Source organism: Hypanus sabinus, chromosome 10 (assembly GCF_030144855.1).
Source record: "Hypanus sabinus isolate sHypSab1 chromosome 10, sHypSab1.hap1, whole genome shotgun sequence".
Lineage (NCBI taxonomy): Eukaryota > Metazoa > Chordata > Chondrichthyes > Myliobatiformes > Dasyatidae > Hypanus > Hypanus sabinus.
The window spans coordinates 167,559,428-167,583,095 of NC_082715.1; the positions used below are offsets into that span (position 1 = coordinate 167,559,428).

The 23,668-nt window shown below is 43.9% G+C and overlaps 1 protein-coding gene across 1 annotated transcript; it reads left to right on the forward strand.

Moving 5' to 3' along the window:
* Window positions 1-5,212: 5,212 nt before the first annotated feature.
* LOC132401313 (zinc-binding protein A33-like) lies at window positions 5,213-22,734 on the forward strand. Its single transcript, XM_059983446.1, has 6 exons — window positions 5,213-5,636; window positions 8,855-8,950; window positions 13,725-13,958; window positions 15,287-15,309; window positions 15,397-15,515; window positions 22,117-22,734. Exons 1-6 carry the CDS (start codon window positions 5,226-5,228, stop codon window positions 22,665-22,667), a joined length of 1,434 nt encoding a protein of 477 aa, XP_059839429.1. The 5' UTR covers window positions 5,213-5,225; the 3' UTR covers window positions 22,668-22,734.
* The last annotated feature ends 934 nt before the right edge of the window (window positions 22,735-23,668 follow it).

Genomic DNA, 23,668 nt, shown 5'->3' on the forward strand with positions numbered 1-23,668 from the left:
TTTTAGCCCCAAACTTCTCTTCATATCCCTTCATTAGCCGACGAAATAATATCTATCATTCTCTACCCTAAGTATATCCAATGACCTATCGCACTAAATTCCACAGATTCCCCACTCTCTAACTCAGGAGATTCCTCTTCATCTTCATTCTAAAAGGGTGCCCCTCTATTCTGGCTCGGCGTGCTCTGGCTTGAGGTTCCCAGCCACAGGAAACATCTTCTCCACTTCTACTCCATTAGCATTTCAACATTTGATGGGTTTCCATTCAGTTACACCTCATTTCTCTGAATTCTAGTGTGTAAAGGCGCAGACCCGTCAAACTTTCTTCGTATGGTAAGTCATCCATTCCTGAAATCATATTCGTGATCCTCCTTAGAACCCTTTCCAATTTCAATTCTTTCCTTTTAGGAATCACAACACCCCAAGCGAGGCCTCGCCAATGTTTTAGAAAGCCTCAACATTACATCCTTGCCTTCATATTTTTGTACACTTGAAAAGATCGCATTTCCCTTCTTCCCCACTGACACAACGGAGAAAGTAACCTGTTGGGAATCGTTCACGAGGACTCCAATGTCTCTTTGCACATCACATTTATTTTTACTTTCTTTCCATCTAAAAGTATTCGACACTTTTATTTCTTCTGAAAAGTGCGTGATTACCTGCCCGCCACCTACCTTTATGTCATTTGCAAACTTTGACACTAAGCCTTTAATCAGCGAAGTCATTTACATATAATGTAAAAATAATATGTCGCGACACATACCCTTTTGAACAGCAGTAGTCACAGGCAGCTAACCAGGAAAAGCTCCCGTTATTCCAGTCTTTGCCTTTTGACTATCAGCCACTGCTTTATCCATGCTTGTATATTACCTGTAAAACCATGGGCTCCGAAATTGTTAAGGAGCCTTATTTGTGGTATTTTCTCAAAGGCCTTAAAACGCAACTATGCCACATGCACCGATTCTCCATTCTCTATCCTGCCTCTTATTTCTTAAAAAAAATCCAAAAGTTCGGTCAGGCAAGATTTTCACTTGAGGAAAGCATGCTGCCTATAACGTATATTACCACGTGCCTCCAAATACCCCGAAACAACTTGCTTAACGTTTCACGCCGGCATCTTCCCACCACTTAGTCAGACCAACTGGCTAATAAATTCCCTTCTTCTGCCTCTTCTCCTTCTTAAATTGTGGAGAGACATTTGCAATTTTCTATTCCGGTTGATGGTGAAATGATTGATGCAATTTAAACTGGCCCGAAAGTGAATTGTTACATTTTGGCAGAGCAAATGAATAGAGGCAAGATACTGTTAATGGCAAGCCCCTTAATAATTTTGATGATCAGAATAATCTTGAGGTCCATGTTCAATTACTGTCTGAAAGTATCTGCACAGGATGATAGGGTGGTGACTGAACACATATGACTCGCTGGTCTGGGATCCGGAGCACCAGGACAGCAAAGGGAGGATCTGATAGAAGGTACGTATGAGGGAAGCTACTGAAAAGCAAAATCAATATAGTAGGTATTACGGGGTTCAGAGTTTGTTGTGCGTATATTTTAATGGCAAGAGTTTTATAGGGAAGGGGAATAAACAGAGGATGGATCTGAACAGAGATGTTAAAGCCATTACTGAAACTTAACTGACAGAAGAATAAGAACGGATGATTATTATACCAGATTTTCGAGGTTTGAGAAAAGATTGATGAGAAGGTGAAAGAGTGGGTGGAGTTGCACGACTAATCAGGAAAAATATCGTAGCTGCTCTCAGGGCAGACGCAATGGAGTGTTCAGACATTGAGTCCATTTGGGTGGAAATCTAGAATAGGAAGAGTGCAATTACACTGATGGGTCTGTACCTTCGACCCATCTCCCCAATAATCACAGGGATATTCTGAAGCAGATGTGTAATCAGATTAAGAAAATGTACGCAAATAATTGTGGTTGTTGTCAGGGGAGATTTCAAGCACTTATATGAACTGATTAAGAGACTGAATTTGGGAAGAGAATCCAGGAAGGTTTCTTACATAAATATGTGGACGATCCACCGAGAGTTGGAGCTGTACTGGATCTGGTGTTGGGTAATAATCATGGCCAAGTGACTGACCTTTCAGTGGGTGAGCAGTTAGGGAACAGTAACCACAACTCCTTAACGCTTAGGACAGCTGGAAATAAGGTCAGCACCTTTTTGCAAAGTTTTAAATTGGAGAAGGGAAAATTACGTGGGCATTAAGCAGGAACTCGGAAGCGTGAATTGGGAACACCTTTTGTTTCAGAAGTCCATATCAGATATGTGGAGTATTTTTAAAGGTCAATCACCCAGAGCACAGGAAATATATGTTCCTGTTAGAAGAAAGAACGAGGACGAAAAGATAAGAGAACGTTGGATATCCAGATGAATTTCGTCAAGAAGAAAAGTTTTGGATGACAGGACCAAATGTAGCAGATGAGGATAATAAAGTAGACGGAAAAGAAATAAAGAATGGAATTACTAATGCCAGGAATGACCATCTGAAATTTTGGCAAGTAGGGTAAGGTAAATCCCAAAGCACAATATACGTATTTCAAGATTAGTAGGATAATTTGGCATTTGGTTGGATGTGGAGAATGTGACTAAAGTACTTCATGCATATTTTGGTCAGCATTTACCAAGGAAAAGGCTATAGGGGACCAGGAGTTCAGTGCATTGTATAAATATATCAGAATGTTTAGAGGTCAAAGAGGAGGAAGTGTTGGGCCTCGTAGTAAGTGATAAGGTGCATAAGTTCCCAGGGCCTGATGGACATACCGAGGTAATTGAAGTAGACAAAAGCCGAGATTGCTCGGCCCTTGAACAGGCGAGGACTGGCTGCTGGCTAAAGTGGTAACTCGATTTGAAAATGGAACAAGAGAAATTCCTGGGAACTATAGACCTAAGAGTCATGCGACAGTTGTGGGTAAATTCCAGAGAAGGTTCTTCGGAATAGGAAATATAAGCATTTTAAAATCAAGCGCGTTATTAGCAAGAACCATGATGGCTTTGTGTGTGGCAGATCACGTCTTAGCAACTTGATTGAATTCTTTTACAAGGTGACAATAGAAAATGGTGTAGGTAGGGTTGTGAATGTGGTCTACATCGACTTTAGTAAGGTGTTTGACAAAGTCCGTCATGGGAGGCTAATCTAAAAAATTATGATACATGGGGGCTGTGGCAAAATTGCTATTTGGATTCAGAACTGGCTTCCGCATCAAACGCAGAGGGTGGTGATTGAAGGGATTTATTCGTTGAAGGTCTGAAATTAGTGGAATTCCATAAGGATCTGTGCTGGAACCTCTACTGTTGGCAACGTATATAAATTACCTGAATGAAAATGTAGATGTGTTGATATCGTCAATTTGCCAATGATACGAAGAGTGGTGGAGTTGTCGAGAGTGCAGGAGGCTGGCAAAGAATACAGCGCGATACTGACCAGTCGCAGATATGGGCTGAGAAATGATAGGTGGAAATTAACCTAGATAATTGTAAGGTGTTGCACCTCGGCAGGGCAAATGCAAAAGACATTACACTGTTAAGTGCATTATCCTTAACAATATTGCTGAGCACAGAGATCTTGAGATCCAAGGTAGGAGCTCCTTGAAAGTAGCTACACATGCCGATGTGCTAGTTAAGAAGGCGTATGGAATACTTGTTTTTATTAGCAGAAGCATTGAGTTCAAAATTCAGTAGGTTCTGTTGGAGCTATATAAAACACTGGTGAGGCCACAACTGGAGTATTGCGAGGAGTTCTGGTCGCTTCATTATTGGAAGGGTACTGAGGCTTTGGAGAGTGTGCAGAAGTGATTTACCAGGATGCTGCCAGGTTTAGAGGGTATTTGCTATCATGAGAGGCTTGCAAAACTTGGACTGCTTCTAAAAGGAGTGTTGGAAGCTGAGCGGAGATTGATAGAGGTTTATAAGATTATAAGGTACAGTACTTGTAAGTATGCTTTTCCCAAAGTTGAAATGTCTAATACCAGACGGCTTTGAAGGTGAGATGGGGTAGATTCAATGGGGATATGAGGGCTACGTTTTTTACTCAGAGTCGTGGATACATGGAAGGCGATTCCTGGTATGGTGGTAGAGGCAAATACATCAGTGGTTTCTAAAAGACTTTCGTATAGGAACGTGGATATAAAACAGTTGGACATGGCGTCGCTAGGAGTGATCAGTTTCGGGTGTTTTTCATTTGTTTGTCAGTTGGTTCAGTACAACATTAAGGGCCAAATGGCATATTCCTATGTTGCACTGTTCGCAGTTTAAGATCGAAATTTGAGCGGGATTTGATACAACATCGTGAGGTATAGATTGAGTCGATACACGTAGACATTTCCACTGAAACCAATCCCACGCATTAAAAAATGTAACGGGTGTATCGACAACCAGATGTCATAGGTTAAGAGTGAAAGGTGAAATACTGAAAGGGAAAATGAGGGGAAATGTCTTCACTCAGAGGCTGGTGAGCGCAATTGTTGATTGGGGGCTCAAATTCAACGATTAAGGCTTAATCATAAATCTATGGTTGTATAGGGACATCGATAGCAGGGGTAATTAGGGCTATGGTCCCATTGCAGATTGAGGGAAGTAAGCAGTATTTATGGTTGTGTATGGGCAGGATCAGCTGTAGTGTTTAATGACTCGAGGCCAAATTGATTTAGACGAGCAAAAGGGGGACATGAGAAGTCATTAGCGAGTAGGATTAAGGAAAACTCTAAGGCGTTCAACACGTATGGAGTGTTCACCAGAGAGAGGGAGCTTGCTGAATGTGGGGAGAGCGTTGAAAAGGTTGGAACATGTCAATGATGTTTTCCACATCGACGTGGAATGTCCAGTCCTGTGTTTTTTCCTGCAGGGTTCTACCAGGGGAAGGTCCTTCTAATTGCAGGCTTGAGGCCTTAGGTGATTCAGTTGACGTTTTAGTCGCACGTCTGCCAACCTCATGCCCAATATTCCTCCTTTTGCAACCGAGCTTGGGTAGTCCATGGTCGAGTTTATTTTCTTTTCATTTTTTTTTAAATTTTCCGACCTGTTTAATGTGTTTCCCATCCCACCCTGGTGTGGAAATCACCACAATTTTTTCCCCACTGACACAGGCAGCGGCATGATGTCCATTCCCTGAGACTGCAGCGCGTGTAGTGGACAATCGTGGTACTGCAGGGATCAGCAGCTCTCCGAAAGTGAAAGCATTCTGATTCAGGAAATGCTGGGAGTTAAGATGGCTTCGAAAGGACCGGCCGAGAGTTGGACTGAGGAGGCAATTTGTCCCATCTGCCTGGATTTCTTCACCGATCCGGTGTCACTGGAGTGTGGACATAATTTCTGTCGCTCTTGTATCACACAATGTTGGGAAAGGGAGGAGAGAAACTCCTGTCCGGAATGTAGAGAGGTGTTCGCTGACCGCACCCTCAGGGCCAGTCGGGCCTTAGCAAAACTGGCTGAAAAAGCTCGAAATCTAAACCTGAATCTGAAAGAAAAGGAACGTAAACATCACTGCGAGGAACATGAGGAAGAACTGAAGCTGTTTTGTGAAACGGACAAGACACTGATCTGTGTGATTTGTGCAGCTGCTCGGGAACACAGAGCGCACCTCTTCCTGCCGATTAAAGAAGCTGATAAAATCTACAAGGTAAAACTAACCGGAATTTGATATTCATCCATCCTCCCTTGTCCTGTCCTACTTAGCCTCCATAACCAACATATTATGTTCCGCAACGTTCGCCATCTCCATCAGGATTCTTCCAGCAAGGATAGCTTTCTCTCTCACAGCCTACCCCCAACACTCCCCCAGTTCCCTTCTCTGTGTGGGGATAGCACTCTACATAACTCCCTTAACCACTCGTTCCGACCGACTGATCTTGCTCCTGGCACTGACACATATAAGCGGGACAAGTGCTACAGCTGACTCCTGCGCCTTCTCCCTGTCACATTCAAGGGACCAAACAGACCCAATTACTCTCGTTTCTTCTATAGTCGATTGTCCTCAGGTATTAGGTTCCTTATCCTTCAGCTCTTTACCTCTTCCACCTGTACCCTCTCAAATTCTCATTTGATCACCCTCCACAACATTCCCCTCACGTTGTCTCACCGGTCACCTGCCAGCTGGTTCTCATCCCAATCATTTTTATTCTGGCTTCTGCCCCATTCCTGCCCAGTCCTAATGAAGGGTCTCATCCTGGAACACCGACTGTTTATTTATGCTGCCTGACTTACTGAGTTCCTCCGGCATTTTAAGAACATAGAACATAGAATAGTACAGCACATTACAGGCCCTTCGGCCCACGGTGTTGTGCCGACCCTCAAACCCTGCCTCCCATATAACCCCCCACCTTAAATTCCTCCATATACCTGTCTAGTAGTCTCTTAAATTTCACTAGTGTATCTGCCTCCACCACTGACTCAGGCAGTGCATTCCACGCACCAACCACTCTGAGTGAAAAACTTCCCTCTAATATCCCCTTTGAGCTTCCCTCCCCTTACCTTAAAGCCATGTCCTCTTGTACTGAGCAGTAGTGCCCTGGGGATGAGGCGCTGGCTGTCCACTTTGTCCATTCCTCTTAATATCTTGTAAACCTCTGTCATGTCTCCTCTCATCCTCCTTCTCTCCAAAGAGTAAAGCCCTAGCTCTCTTAATATCTGATCATAATCCATACTCTCTAAACGAGGCAGCATCCTGGTAAATCTCTGTACCCTTTCCAATGCTTCCACATCCTTCCTATAGTGAGGTAACCAGATATGGACACAGTACTCCAAGTGTGGCCTAACCAGAGTTTTATAGAGCTGCATCATTACATCGCGTCTCTTAAACGCTATCCCTCGACTTATGGAAGCTAACACCCCATCAGTTTTCTTAACTACCCTATCTACCTGTGAGGCAACTTTCAGGGATCTGTGGACATGTACCCCCAGATCCCTCTGATCCTCCACACTACCAAGTATCCTGCCATTTACTTTGTACTCTGCCTTGGAGTTTGTCCTTCCAAAGTGTACCACCTCACACTTCTCCGGGTTGAACTACATCTGCCGCTTCTCAGCCCACATCTGCATCCTATCAATGTCTCTCTGCAATCTTCGACAATCCTCTACACTATCTACAACACCACCAACCTTTGTGTCATCTGCAAACTTGCCAACCCACCCTACTACCCCCACATCCAGGTCGTTAATAAAAATCACAAAAAGTAGAGGTCCCAGAACAGATCCTTGTGGGACGCCACTAGTCACAACCCTGCAATCTGAATGTATTCCCTCCACCACGACCCTTTGCCTTCTGCAGGCAAGCCAATTCTGAATCCACCTGGCCAAACTTCACTGGATCCCATGCCTTCTGACTTTCTGAATAAGCCTACCGTGTGGAACCTTGTCAAATGGCTTACTAAAATCCATGTCGATCACATCCACTGCACTACCCTCATCTATATGCCTGGTCACCTCCTCAAAGAACTCTATCAGGCTTGTTAGGCATGATCTGCCCTTCACAAAGACATGCTGACTGTCCCTGATCAGACCATGATTCTCTAAATGCCGACAGATCCTATCTCTAAGAATCTTTTCCAACAGCTTTCCCACCACAGCGGTAAGGCTCACTGGTCTGTAATTACCTGGACTAACCCTACTAACTTTTCTGAACAAGGGGACAACATTCGCCTCCCTCCAATCCTCCGGTATCATTCCCGTGGACAATGAGGACATAAAGATCCTTGCCAGAGGATCAGCAATCTCTTCCTTTGCCTCCTGGAGAAGCCAGGGGAATATACCGTCAAGCCCCGGGACTTATCCGTCCTAATGTATTTTAACAACACCTCCTCTCCCTTAATCTCAACATGGTCCAGTTCATCAACCTCACTCATATTGTCCTCCGTCTTCAAGTTCCCTCTCAGTGGTGAATACCAAACAGAAGTATTCGTTGAGGACCTCGCTCACTTCCACAGCCTCCAGACACATCTTCCCACTCTTATCTCTAATCAGTCCTACCTTCACTCCTGTCATCCTTTTGTTCTTCACATAATTGAAGAATGCTTTGGGGTTTACCTTTACCCTACTCGTCAAGGCCTTCTCATGCCACCCCTCCTCCCCTTTCCCCCTCTCTATCCATTTTAAAGCACTGAAATCCAGGAATATTGAGAACCCATTCCTGCCCTGGTACCAGCCAGGTCTCCGTCATGGCTACTACATCAGAATGCCATGTATGTATCCAAGCTCTCAGTTCATCACCTTTGTTCCTGATGCTTCTTGCATTGAAGTACACAAACTTTAGCCCTTCTACCTTACTACCTTTCCACCCTTTATTCTGCTGCTGTTTCCTCAAAGCATCTCTATATGTTAGATCTGGCTTTTCTCCATGCACTTCTTTCACTGCTGTATCGCTCCGGGTCCCATTCCCCTTACAAATTAGTTTAAACCCTCCCGAACCATGAGAGCAAACCTACCAGCAAGGATATTGCTCCCTCTCTAGTTCAGGTGCAACCCATCCAATCTGTACATGTCCCACCTTCCCCAGAAGAGATCCCAATGGTCCAAAAATCTAAAACCCTGCCTCCTGCACCAACTCCTCAGTAACGTATTCAACTGCAATCTCCTCCAATTCTTACCATCACTCTCACGTAGGACTGGCAGCAATCCTGAGAACGCCACCCTTGAGGTCATGTTCTTCAGCCTTCTGCCTAGTTCCCGAAGCTCACACTTCAGGACCTCATGCTTTTTCCTGCCTATGTCATTGGTCCCAACATGTATCACGACTTCTGGCTACTTTCCCTGTCGTACCAGGATGTGTGTGATAATGGGATTTGATCACCTGTTTCTTTTGATCCATCTTTGTTTCTATTCCCTTTGCTCTCTGACTTCCAGGATCAGGTAAAATCTTCCTTAGACTTTCTAACAAAAATGGATGCAGACTTCCAGAAAAAGGAGCAGCAACAGAAAGAGAAGATAGCCGGAGTTCGGGTGAGGCTTCCTAAGTGGTATTTCTGATATTTCTGTACAGTTTTGCTCCCTGCAGAATAGCCGAGTATCGCAGCTCCAGTGACCTGGATTCGATCCTGATCCCTGGTGATGACTGTGTGGAGCTTGCATGTTCTCCCTCTGAACGCAACCGTGTTCAGACACATCCCAAGGACATGCTAGAAAAATGGTTAATTACAATTAACCCTGTGAAGTTGGGGGATGCTGTATGTGAATCAGGTGGGAGTTGATGGGTCAGTGAGGTTTCAGAAAGATGAGAGCGAATGGGGTTGATGGGAATGCTCTCAGAACAAGCATGGACGTTGGGCAGTGAAGAGTGCAAGTTTTAAAAGGTACACAGACTTATACAGCGGGCAGCAGTGTGAGTAGGAAGCAGAGTGAAGGCTTAAGGGCTTTGGCTAAACGGGCTTAGGCGGAAGCGGGCAAGGCAAGGTAGGTTTAGCTTTCAATTTTTCCTGTTATTTGAGGAAAGGGGGAATTGTGAGTGTGAGGGCAACTTGTTGTTCTCGGTGTCGGATGTGGGAGATCCAGGAGACTCCTAACTTCCCGGTGTCCATATCTGGGCCAGGTGCACCGAGCTGCATCTCCTAAGTGACCGTGTTAGGGAACTGGAGCAGCAGCTCGATGACCTTCGGCTGGTCAGGGAGAGAGAGGAGTTGATAGAGAGGAGTGGTCACATGGTCCTCTTAGAGAGGCAGGTGGTCACATCAGGGCCATGGGAGGCAGGCAAGTGGGTCACGGTTCGGAGAAGAAAGGGGCAGAGTCAGGTACTAAAGAGTACACCAGTGACTACCCCTTGACAATAAGTACTCCTGTTGGAGTACTGTTTGAGGGCACATCTTACCTGGGGGAAGTGGCAGTGGCATGTCTCCGGCATGGAGTCTGGCCCTGTGGCTCAGAATGGTAGGAAAATGGGGAGCAAGGCAGTAGTAATAGGGTCTCGATAGTTAGGCAGTCAGATAGGCGATTCTGTGGATGCAGTCAGGAGACCCGGATGGTCCCCGGGACCACAGGAGTCAGACAGGTGGGTCACGGTTAGGATAGGGAAGGGGAAGAGGAAGGTACTAGAGAGTACCCCAGTGGCTGTACCCTTTGACAATTTACCCTGTTTGAGTACTGTTGGGAGGGGGGGTCAGCCTTCCTGGGGGAAGCGAGAGTGGCCATGCCTCCGGCACAGAGTCCGACCCTGTAGCTCAGAAGGGTAGGGAAAGGAAGAGGAAGGCAGTAGTAATAGTGGACTCGATAGTTAGGGGGTCAGCTAGGCGATTCTATGGATGCGTTCAGGAGACCCGGATGGTAGATTGCCTCCCTGGTGCCAGGGATCGGGATGTTACTGATCGCGTCCAAGGTATCCTGAAGTGGGAGGGTGAGGAGCCAGAGGTCGTGCTACATATAGGTACCAATGACATAGGTAGGAAAAGGGAAGAGGTCCTGAAAGGAGAATACAGGGAGTTAGGAAGAGAAGAAGGACCACAAAGGTGGGAATCTCAGGATTACTGCCTGTGCCACGCGACAGTGAGAGTAGGAACGGAAAGAAGTGGAGGATAAATGCGTGGCTGAGGGATTGGAGCAACGGGCAGGGATTCAAGTTTCTGGATCATTGGGACTTCTTTTGGGGCAGGGGTGACCTGTACAAAAAGAATGGGATGCACTTGATTCCTAAGGGGACCAATATACTGTTGGGGAGATTTACTAAGTCTACCGGGGAGACTAGAATGGTTGGGGGTGGGAATCAAATTGAAGAGACTAGGATACAGAACGTTAGTTCACAAATAGAGAAAGCTTGTAGACAGTGTGTGAGGTAGGATAGGCAGGTCAAACAGAAGTGGAGCGCTCAGACCGAAGACGTAGCGGCGAAGGAAGAAAAAGAAGATAGGTTGTTTTCACTGTTAGGGATAAACAGAGAGTAAGAGGTGGAGAATTTCTTAAATGCATTTATTTTAATGCTAGGAGCATTGTAAGAAAGGTGGATGAGCTTAGAGCATGGAATGATACCTGGAAATATGATGGTGTAGCTATTAGTGAAACATGATTGCAGGAGGGGTGTTATTGGCAACTAATTATTCCTGGATTTCTTTGCTTCAGGTGTGATAGAATCGGAGGGGCAAGAGGGGAAGTTGTTGTATTCTTTGTCAGAGAAAATATTACAGCAGAGCTTTGGCAGGATAGATTAGAGGGCTCGACTAGGGAGGCTATTTGGGTGGAACTGAGGAATGGGAAAGGTGTAGTAACACTTATAAGGGTGTATTATAGACCACATAATGGGGAGCGAGAATTGGAGGAGCAAATTTGTAAGGAGATAGCAGATATTTGTAGTAAACACAAGGTTATGATTGTGGAAATTTTTAATTTTCCACACATAGACTGGAAAGCCCATTCTGTAAAAGGGCTGGATGGTTTAGAATTTGTAAAATGTGTGCAAGACAGGTTTTTTTGCAGCAATACATAGAGGTGCCAACTAGAGAAGGTGCAGTGTTGGATCTCCAGGTAGGGGCTGAGATAGGTCAGGTGACGGAGGTATGTGTTGGGGAGTAGTTTGGGTCCAGTGATCACAGTGCAATTAGTTTCAATATAATTATGGAGAAGGATAGGTCTGGACCCAGGGTTGAGATTATTGATTGGAGAAAGGCTAACTTTGAGGAGATGTGAAAGGATTTAGAAGGTGTCGATTGGGACAATTTGTTTTATGGGAAGGATATAATATAGAAATGGAGGTGAAATTTAAAGGTGAAATTTTGAGTGTACAGAATCTTTATGTTCTTGTTAAGCTGAAAGGAAAGGTTAGAAGTTTGAAAGAGGCATAGTTTTCAAGGGATATTGGAAGCTTGGTTTGGAAAAAGAGAGATCTACAATAGATATAGGCAGCATGGAGTAAATAAGGTGCTCGAGGAATATAAAGAATGTAAAAAAAATCTTAAAAAAGAAATTAGAAAAGCTATAAGAAGAAGATATGAGGTTGTTTTGGCGAGTAAGGTGAAAAGAAATCCAAAGAGTTTCTACAGTTATATTTATAGCAAAAGGATAGTGAGGGATAAAATTGGTCCCTTAGACAATCAGAGTGGACAGCTATGTGTGGAGCCAAAAGAGGTGGGGGAGATTTAGAACAATTTCTTTGGTATTCACCAACGAGAAGCATATTGAATTGTGTAAGGTAAGGGAAACAATTAAGGTAGTTATAGAAACTATGATGATTAAAGAAGAGGAAGTACTGACGCTCTTAAAGAATATAAAAGTGGATAAATCTCTGAGTCCTGACAGGATATTCCCTAGGACCTTGAGGGAAGTTAGTGTAGAAATAGCAAGGGCTGTGACGTCAGTGGTGGGTAAATTAATGGAAAGTATTCTTAGAGATGGTATATATAATTATCTGGATAGACAGGGTCTGATTAGGAACAGTCAACATGGATTTGTGTGTGGAAGGTCAAGTTTGCCAAATCTTATTGAATTTTTTGAAGAGATTCCTAGGAAAGTTGACAAGGGTAAAGCAGTGGATGTTGTCTATATGGACTTCAGTACGGCCTTTGACAAGGTTCCACATGGAAGGTTAGTTAAGAACGTTCAATCGTTAGGTATTAATGTTGAAGTATTAAAATGGATTCAACAGTGGCTGGATGGGAGATGCCAGAGAGTAGAGGTGGATAACTGTTTGTCAGGTTGGAGGCCGGTGAATAGTGGTGTGCCTTAGGGATCTGTACTGGGTCCTATGTTGTTTGTCATGTACATTAATGATATGATGACGGGATGGTAAATTAGATTCGTAAGTATGCAAATGATACTAAGATAGGTGGCGTTATGGATAATGAAGTATGTTTTCAAAGCTTTCAGAGAGATTTAGGCCAGTTGGAAGAGTGGGCTGAAAGATGGCAGGTGGAGTTTAATGTTGATAAGTGTGAGGTGCTACATTTTGGTAGGACTAATCGAAATAGGACATACATGATAAATGGTAGGGCATTGAAGAATGCAGTAGAACAGAGTAATCTAGGAATAATGATGCGTAGTTCAGTGAAGGTGGAATCTCATGTGAATACGGTGGTGAAGGAAGATTTTGGTATGCTGGCCTTTATAAATCAGAACATTGAGTATAGGAGTTGGGATGTAATGTTAAAATTATACAAGGCATTGGTGAGGCCAAATTTGGAACATTGTATACAGTTCTGGTCACCGAATTATAGGAAAGATGTCAATAAAAAAGAGAGAGTACAGAGGAGATTTACGAGAATGTTACCTGGGTATCAGCACCTAAGTTACAGAGAAATGTTGAACAAGTTAGGCCTTTAGTCTGTGGAGCCTAGAAGGTTAAGGGGGGACTTGATAGAGGTATTTAAAATTATGATGGGGATAGATAGAGTTGACGTGCATAGGCTTTTTTCCATTGAGAATAGAGGAGATTCAAACAAGAGGGCATGAGTTGAGACTTAGGGGGAAAAAGTTTAGGGGTAACACGAGGGGGGACTTCTTTACTCTGAGAGTCATAGCTGTGTGAAACTAGCTTCCAGTAGAAGTGGTAAAGGCAGGTACGATATTGTCATTTTAAAAAGGATTAGATAGGTATATGGACAGGAAAGGAATGGAGGGTTATGGGCTGAGTGTAGGTTGGTGGAACTAGGTGTGTGTAAGGATGCAGCACGAGCTAGAAGGGCCAAGATGGCCTGTTGTCATGCTGTAATTGTTAAATGGTTATATGGTTAATAGACGGAATGGTCGCCTTAAGGAAATACAACACAGCAATACTGTGAATTCATCTCTCATTCGACAGGAACAGTCCAACAGTGCCCAGACACATATCACATCCCAGTCTGCTGAACTGCGCCAGATTATCACTGAGAAAGAGCAGCGCTTACTCAGGGATCTCAGGGAAGAAGAGGAGAGGATTCTAAATCCAATGGAGAAAAATCTTCTGGAGATTCAAAAGAATATAAGGATTATTCAGGAGAAAATCTCAAAGTTAATGGAGCAGATGGATCAAAAAGACTGTGTGATATTTCTCAAGGTGAGGGATTATATTTCAATTTCTTTCTGTCAAAGGACACTAAATGAACAGTGGCATATTTGAAATAAACAGTGTCCATTTCTAGCAAATCATTTGCCATGCCTGCGACCTCGCACAGATTGTTATACTTGTATGACGCGCCTACCGGTCACTCCAATAAAGGTGATTATGTTCCAAAATGTCGGAGATATGCATTCGATCCTTCATTAGCGAAATACAATCTTGAAACGATGAAACATCACCATTATTAATAGTAAATTAGTATGCAATAAAGTGGTCGACAAATGATATGACATCCGCCTGTCCTCAGACCAAAACCTCCTAGAACAAAGTACGAATACTTAACCTTTTCCTTTTGCTTTTACCACACCCCACTCACATGTCTATTTACCATAATAACCATGTTACACAGAATACAATGCAGACAGCAAACAGATGTGCTGCTCCTACACACATTTACAAATGGCAGTAAACTGTCTCACCAGACAATTGATAACAGCTGTTCAGTGCTGCTATTGTCCCAAAACTGGACATAACTTCTGTACATCCCAGGGCAGAATCCAATCTTCTCTGAAATGATTTACTCTGATTCTAATTGCAGAGCTGCTGATTGTATCCTTGAATATCATATTAAATGTTCTCTAAATCTCAGACTGACACCCAGTTCCAGTCACAGGCTGTGGGTGGGTGTGAGGGTCTCAGTGAGAACAAAGAATGTGACCCCACATCAAACTTATCCTCCATGTCCGGTTTCCATCAGATTACGGAAACTTTCACCGACACTTTGTTTTTTCAGATAAATTTCACCTGGGATTATATCCCATTTTCCATCGTGAACAGGCCATTCGGTCCATACTCTGCAATCAATTTCCGTGCTTCACAAGTCTCCTCCCACCTACTCACCACATCCAGCAACAGGGCTCAGAACTCCATGGTCCCTCATGTGTTTATCTAGTTTACCCACGATATTCCATCTCTGCTGTTCCACTTCAACCTCTCCTGTGCCAGTGAGTTCCACATCCTCTTCACTAAATTTCTTATCGGATTTATTAACAAATCCATCACTGATTTGAATTTTTCCATCTCATCATTCTAACTCCGTAACTCCGAAAATGCACAACCTGTGCTGTCTTCCTTGCAGGTTTAGCCCTCTCAGTAATGGCCTAACTTTCAGAAACTTTCCCTGTAATTTCACCCCTGGTTCTGTATTGTTTGTGTGTGTGAGTGACTGCAGGCGTGGGAATTTTCAACACCTTGTAATGATTTGTATGAAATCCAGGATGTGGACAGTCTGGGTATATTCAGATTTGTGTTTTTAATTATTTCAGGAGGAAGCTCGTCAGAACAGAAGGTAGGACATTCTCTTTACTGGAACCCTGTGTGGATTTGTAAAATAGTTCGGAATCGCAGTTTATAACCAGCAGTTTAATGTTCACAGGATTAATGATGATATCCAGAAATTGACAGTGGCAGATGAGACCCTACCGGTTGAAAAATTCAATCACCTCTGCTTCTTGAACACAGTGCTGAGAGAAACACTTGCTGCCACTAATCAAGGTAAAACTTACATAGATTCACTTCCCCTTGTTCATGAGACAAAGATTGAGGCAAAGATTGGCTGTAATGGACTGAAGGGGAACTGAAGTTTATTCCGCATCAACTCTGCCGACTGGGAGGCATCACTGTCACATGATCAGCTGGAGCTATCAGACCCCTGAGCACACCAGCACAGCATCACAATACAACCAACACACGGGACTGTTAGATGAAATAGTGTGTCCCAATCACACACTGCACTAACACGCCAAGACATGAGTTTGAAACTGAGGGCAGGAGCTGGGAAATTAATACTGATTGGATGATATTGTAGGTGTGAAAACAAATAACACCATAACACACACACACACACACACACACACAAACACACACACACACACACACACACACACACACATCATCAGAGTGTGACACACTGTCAAAGAGACCGGTTAAAATTCCTATTCAGGAATGAAATCTGCCATCCTTACCCAATCTGTCTGTTATGTGCACTAAGCTGCCCTCTGACGTCACGTCACACCAACAGTTCACAGACAGACTCCACGGTGAGGTTCCTCAGGAGGATGATCTAAGAAGGGTTTGGCAGATGTTGAACTCACTGCCTACTTCATCCATCTGCTAGACTAAGATATCTTCTTGAGCATGTCCCATTTGTGTGTGTTTGTCCCATACCCCTCTCTGTACTGCCTAAATGTATTTCAAAGTATTTTAATTACCACAGCTACCACTGACAGCAAATTCCATCTACCCACCTTCCTCTCCCTTTCTATGAGAAAGTTACCCCATAGATCGCCTCTCACCTTAAATCTAAGCCTCTGGTTCTCTACTTTTATGTCCCAGGTAGAAACACTCACTTTATCTAGAACCCTTAAGGTTTTATAGAGTTGGACAAGGGGTCCTACATCCTACAGTACAGGCCATTAGCCCTATCACATCCAATCTGTCTCTTTAACCCAAGCCTCTCAGTCTTTGTAACACGACACTCCCCACATTGAAGCTTCCTGTCCAGTATAATCATACCGCACTCAGAGTCTGGGCAGTAGAAATGCACACAATGCCCCCAGTGTGGTCTATCATCAACGTCAAAGACCTTGCTTAAGGTCATGTGGACAGTGTCGAATAGGCTGATGAACACAGGACTGAAGGTGTTATATTTGAATGCTCCAGTATACGGAATAAGTAGATGATGTAACACAGGTAGAGATTGGCAGGCACAACGTCGTTGGCATCACTGAGTTGTAGCTGAAAGGAGGTGCGGTCTTAAAGTTCAACATTCAAGGATATACCTTGTATTCAAAGGACAGACAGGTAGATAGAGGGGCTGGGGAGGCTCTGTTGGTAAAATTGAAATCAAATCCTTAGAGAGAGGTGACATCGGTTTGGAAGATGTAAAATCATTGTAGGTACCGGGGCTACAGCATCATTAAGAAACGGTAAGCGTAAAAAGACCCTGATGTAAGTTATATACAGGCCTCCAAATAGTGACCCGGATACAAATTACACCTGGAAATGGAAAAGGTATGTAAAAAGAGCAGGGTGATAATAGGAATAGGGGATTTCAATAAGCAGGTAGATTGGGAAAATCAGGTTGGCTCTGCATCCCCAAGAGAGAGAACTTGCAGAATGTCCCCAAGATAGCTTTTTAGAACAGCTTGTGGTTGAGCCCAATGGGAGAAAGGGCAATTCAGGAGTGGGATTTGTATAATGAACTAGATATGATTAAGGTAAAATATGATTAAGGTAGAGATTAAGGTAAAATAACCCCACAGAAACAGTGATTTTAAAATGATAGAATTTATGCCGCAGTAAAGTCAGAAGTATCAGTCTTGAGTGGAGTAAAGGGAATGACGGAGGCATGAGAGAAGCACTAATCAAAGTAGTTTGGAAGTGGACAAGAACAAGGACGATGGCAGAACAGCAACGTTTGGAGTTTCTGGGGGCAATTAGGAAGGCACGGTATAGAGACATCCCAAATATGAAAAAGTACTCCAAATGGAGGATGAGTTAACTGTGTTTGACAAGGGAAGTCAGACAGCATGAAAGTAAAAGAGAGGGAATACAATGTCGCAAAAATTAGTAGGATTTTGGAGAATAGAGAAGGCTTGGATAACCAAGAGAAAGTAACGAAGATGCAATAAGGAGAGAAAATATATGTCCGGTGACGTCATCGTCGAGAATGGCAGCTTAAGTCACTAGCTCCTCCGGAAAAACGCATATTAAGCCCCGTTATCCCATCAAATATAATATTTTTCAAAAAATATTTGAACTGAAAAGAGGGGCAAGAATGGGGAAAATGAATGGAAATAAGAAAAGCGACACTGCGGAGCCTGCGGTCGAGAGGAATGCAACGAGCGGCTGCTGTGCCTCTTTCAGGCGAAGCAGCGAATATCTTCGAAATCCTGAAAGAAATAATGGAGGTCCAGAAAGAAATAAAGCAGCAGCTCGTGATTTTAATTTAGAGCTCGCCAGCGTTAATCAAAAAATAGCGGTGGCAGAGACTCGAACTGAGAAGGTGGAAGTTCGCGTTCAAAACGTGGAACGGATACTGAGTAAGACAATAAAAATATTACATCACCTAAAAGGTAAACTGCTTTACCTAGAGGGAAGATCACGACGGAAGATTATCAGAATCTACAACGTTCCCGAAGGAGCGGAGGGCTTGTCTATGACGGAGTTTGTCGGAAAGTTACTGCAGGACGTGTTGTATCTTCCCTCGGTTATGGAGCTGGAAGTCGAGAGAGCCCACCGCGCGTTCGTTCCGAAACCTACCCAGGATAGAAAGCTGCGCTCAATAATAATTAAACTCCTTTGGTACAGCACCAAGGCGCAGATTCTACAAAGGGCCTGGGGTAAGAAGAGAGTGTTTTACCACGATAAATTGACATATTTCGAACGATTAACCACCCCCCCGCGGCCCTGAAGAAAAGCAAAGAATACACTGAAGTAAAGCGAGTACTAAAGCAAAACAAGATTAGATTTCCAGCTCCGTACCCTGCTAAACTTCGAGTGTTTTATGACAACGGAACGCGGTTGTACGAGACGGTGGAAGAGGCGACTACAGACATGAAGGCCAGAGGGTTGCCCGTTAGCGTCACCACAATGAGGGAAAGCCTGACTGAGGAATTATCCCGCTCCGCTTGGGAAATAGTACGAGAATCGAGAAGGGAGGAGTTGGGAGGTGGCCGAGAGAAATATATCAGGAAGAGACCGGGAGTTTCTCAAAGACAGTCTTCACCCCCTTCAGAAGAGCCATAAGGTTTGGCTATCTTGAAAAATGTTGAATAGCTAGACGGAAGCAAAAGTACAAGGTGATTTACCTATCTCGAGAAATACTTATTATAATGTGGATTTTATATTACTTAGTTGTTATTCTTTATTCGCTCAGTTACTCCTTTCTCCCCACCAAAATGAGAATATATATATGTATATATATGTGTGTGTGTGTGTGTGTGTGTGTGTGTGTGTGTGTGATGTGTGTGCATATGTATATATGTGTAAGAATGTGTTTATGTGTGTGTGTATATATATAGAGAGAGAGAGGGAGAGAGAGAGAGGAGGAGTACACAGGGAAATCTTTTCTGTGTAATGGATTTGTTCACTGACTTTTATGAATACTGCATTGGGGACCCTCAACTCACAAGTAGGAGGGGTTATCCCCACAGCTAGACATTTCCTCTAGCTCAACGCAGGGTCATCTACTAGAGTCCTCAGCCTTGGAATCACACCTTCGTTGCCATTTTTGTTATTATTTGCGTTTCTTGGTTCTTATTTGTTCAGGGAGTAGATCGATTAAGTTTTATTCTAATTTCATTAGTACATTGACAGATAAATACAGATGGCTAAAGACAAGGGCAAATTCATTTCTTTTCATGTCAATGGGCTATTAAATCTAACCAAACGTAAGATAATTTTATCCAATTTGGAACAATTTGATTCATACTGGGAAAATTGGTTTAACTACATAATGCCTCATAGGCCTTATTTTATTCTCACAGATCAATGAATCTGTTGTAAAAAAAAGATCATTCCCCACTTGTACATAATTCTTTCCCTTTTGCTTCTTTCTTTTTCTTTCCACTCTTTTCTATGAGTGTATACCTCAGATGAATAGTTTGTGGAGATTTTGTGATATATATATATGATTATATGATATATATGTACAATGTCTGAAATACATCTTATGGAAGTGTTTGTTTGATAATGAACTTCAATAAAAATAAATTTTAAAAAAAGAAAATACATGAGGAAAAACATGCTAACAATGAAAAAGAGGACACAAATATTTAAAAAGTAAAAGCCAGTTGAGAACGGCTATTGGACCCCTAGAAAATGACGCCGGAGAGGTAGGAATTGGAGACAGAGACATAGCAGAGTTACTTATTTAGTATTTTGTGTCAGTCCTCACTGTGGAAGATACGATAAGATTGTCAGAAATGTGAGAGTATCAGGGCACAGAAATGAGTGTTGCTGCTATTACTAAGGAGAAAGTGCATGGGAAGATGAAATATTTGAAAGTAAATAAATCACCTGGACCAGTTGGACTACACGGGTGTGTTTCAGTAAAAGGCAGCTGAAGAGGATGTAGAGGCATTAGTAATGATGATTCAAGAATCACTAGGTTCTGGATCATTCAAGATGACTGGAAAACTGCAAAGGTCACTTCATTCTTTAGGAAGGGCAACAGGTGAGTAAAAAATCAGGAAAATTGGAAAAGAAGTGATAGATGGATTATCAAGTAAGGAAGTCACACATGCATTTGGTAGAAGGAATAAAGGCATATATGATTTTGTGAACAGGGAGAAAATTCAAAATTCTGAGGTGCAAAACGAATTGGGTGTCCTTGTGCAGGATTCCCAAAAGGTTAACTTTTAGTTTGAGTCAGTGGTAAGATTGGCAAACTCAACGTTAGCATTCGAGACGATCCGAATGCAGGAGTAAGGATGTAATGCTGCTTTTTTATAAGGCATTTGTCAGACCACACTTGAGGGATTGTGAGCAGCTTTAGGCCCCTTATATGGGAAAAGATGTGCTGGCATTGGAGAGGCTCATGAGATTGATTCCCTGAATGAAAGGGTTAACATATGAACAGCGTTTGATGGTTTGGGGCCTGTACTCACTGGAATTCAGAAGAATGCCTGATTTATTATCCCTCTCCACCTCTAATCGATGGTTTAGACTGAAACCCTTCATCAGGACCCGTATTGCTTAAGGGTCCCAGCAAATACTTCCACTTTCCTCATGAGGGGCTGCGTGTGATGGGATTGTGGTAAAGGGGACAAAGGGATACTCATCTCCCATCTTTGTCCCCCACCACGTTCTCGTTACATCTACACACACAGTTCACCCACAGGCTTCCCCCCTCCCCCACCTGGTTCTGGTTCAATCTGCCATTCATCTCTCCCCTACTGGTTCCCATTATCACCTCCTTTACTGTCTCGAATCTTCAGACTCCCCGACTTCACACTTCATACTCACAAATGAATGTTAACATTGAATCAGGGGCCTGTTCCTGTGCTGTACTGCTCTATGTTCTCTGTTCCCTGTTTAGAAGAATGAGAGCAGATCTCAGGGAAACAAAAATTCTTTCAGGGCTCAACAGGCAGGATACAAGGAGGATGTTCCCCTGTCTGAGTAGTCAAGGGTCAGGGGTCACTGTCTGTCTGGAATTTTCTGCATGGGCTGTGGCGGGTGGTGTCTCAGTTCATTTAAAGTTACAAAGCCCTTCATTGTACAGCATAGAAATGTGCCCTTCGACCCATCACTTCTGTGCTGACTCATTTACCCATCTACACTCATCCCATTGGCCAGCATTAGGTCAGTCTTCTTCTGTGCCTTGCCTGTTGAAGTGTATGTCCGAGTGTCTCTTAAACACAGAGGACTGGAGGCCTATGACTTGCAGAGGTCGATGCTGGGGCCACGGTTGTTTGCCATTCATATTAATGATTTGGATGAGAATGTTGGTGACATAGTTAGTAGGTTTGTCGATGACACTAAAATTCATGGTGTAGTGGACAGGAAAAAGGGTTATCTAAGTTTAAAACGTTCCCTTGATCAACTCTAGAACTGGGTACAGTCACAATTTTTCAAAATACATATTGGCAGGTACGTGGATAAGAAAGTTTGAAAGGAATAATGGACAAAAGGGACTAGTTCAGTAAAGCAAGTTGGTCGGCATGAACAAGTTGGGCCGAAGAGCCTCTGCGACCTCCTGTTTAAATCCATTCACTCACCCTCTTCCCATCTTAATCCACCCCTTTCCCGCACTCGTTTCTGCTGTCCATCTCCCATATTTATTTCTGTTCTTGAGGGAAGATGTCAACCTGAAACGTAAACCATTCATCTCTCTGCACACGTGCTGCCTGACCTGCTTGGTTCCTCCAGCATTTTGTGTCAGTGTAATCGGGAAATCCGTGCTCTTCGTCTATCGGAAAAACCTTGAGAAGATATTAGTTGTCCATTAGTTATCAAACGTGGGAAAGGTTTGTGTTGGCCACCCGACTGCGCCTGAGGCCCAGCAGCCTTTCCACCGTTCCCGGGGCCGCCCTGCCCGAGTCTCCCCCCAATCCCCAGCGACTCTCTAATTCTCTGCTTCTCCCCTCAGTCTCTGTCACCCTGGATGTTGAAACGGCGCATCCCTGGCTCGAGGTGTCTGAGGATGGGAAGAGTGTGAGATGGACCGTGACCAGGAGGAATCTCCCAGACACCGGGAAGAGATTCACAAACCGGCCTTGTGTGCTGGGATCGCAGGGATTCACATCGGGGAGACATTACTGGGAGGTGGAGGTGTCGGGGAATCGGTGGTGTCTAGGAGTTGCCGCAGAGTCTGTGGAGAGGAAGAGAGCGGTCAGACTGAGTCCGGAGATCGGATTCTGGGTCATCGGGCAGGTTGATGACGTGTTCCAGTGGAATAATAATGTGATTAGTGTTCTCACCGCCCCTGAGTCCCTTCTCCCTGCTGGTCCCATCCCCCGGAGGGTGGGAGTTTATCTCAGTTACAAGACGGGGACAGTTTCATTTTACAACGTGGACACCAACTCCCATCTCCACACATTCACTGGGAATAAATTCAAGGAAAAACTTTATCCTTTCTTCGCGCTTTGTAATTCAGACTACGGTCTGACAATCTACTCCGGTTCCGCTGAGGGTCTGTAACTGGGTTGCGTCCCTGGACCGGCGTCAGGAGTAAAGTCCCTGTAAATAAAAATGTGTAACCAGTGAAATAAACACAAGATAAGAATTATCGATTCGTTAATGTTAACGCATTCACCACATCCGTCAAAGGAACAGAAACACCGCGGATTCAGCAAGCCGTGGGAGGTCGGTCCTGAGCCCCTCCGGGTCCTAAAGTCCACCTACACTGAGACAGGTCAAATGAGACAAGTGGGGGCGGTGCTTACTGGGAAAGGGGGGGTCAGGGTGAATCTTGATATCATAGTGCATAGGAATAGAATTAGGCCATTCAGCCCATCGACTGTACTCAGCCATTCCTTCATGGCAGGTCCTGGAACCCATTCAACCCCATGCGCCTGCCCTATCACCATATCCTTTGATGGTCTGATCGATCAGGAAATGATTAACTTCCGCCTTAAATATACCCTCAGACAGCCTCCACCGCAATCTGTGGCAGAAAATTCCACAGGGTCACTACTCTCTCGCTAAAAATATTCCTTCTTACCTCTGTTCAAAAAGATCTCCCCTCAGTGTTGAGTCTGCACCGTCTAGTCTGGATGCCCCCACGATATGAAACAACCTCTCCATGTCCACCCTATCTTGTCCTTTCAACACTCGGTAGGTTTCAATGAGATCCCCCTTCCTTTCTCAGATATGGGACACAAAACGTTGACAAAACTCCACGTACGCCCTGACGTGTCTCTTGAAGGCTCAGCATTATCGCCTTACTCAAATATGCTATTCCCCTTCAAAGAAAAGCAAACATTGCATTTCCCTTCTCTGCACAGTGTCATGGTCTGGTCCATGAAATCCGCATTCTGGTTCACGGTCCGTCCATTGATCCTTGAGCCGGGTTTTGCTGTTTTCTCTCTTGTTCTTTTGGGTGCCTTAATTGAGGCACCGGATTCTCATTTGTGGCCTGGCACATATATACCTCTCTAACCACGAATTCCCTGCTGGACTGTGCACTTCCCTTTCACTTC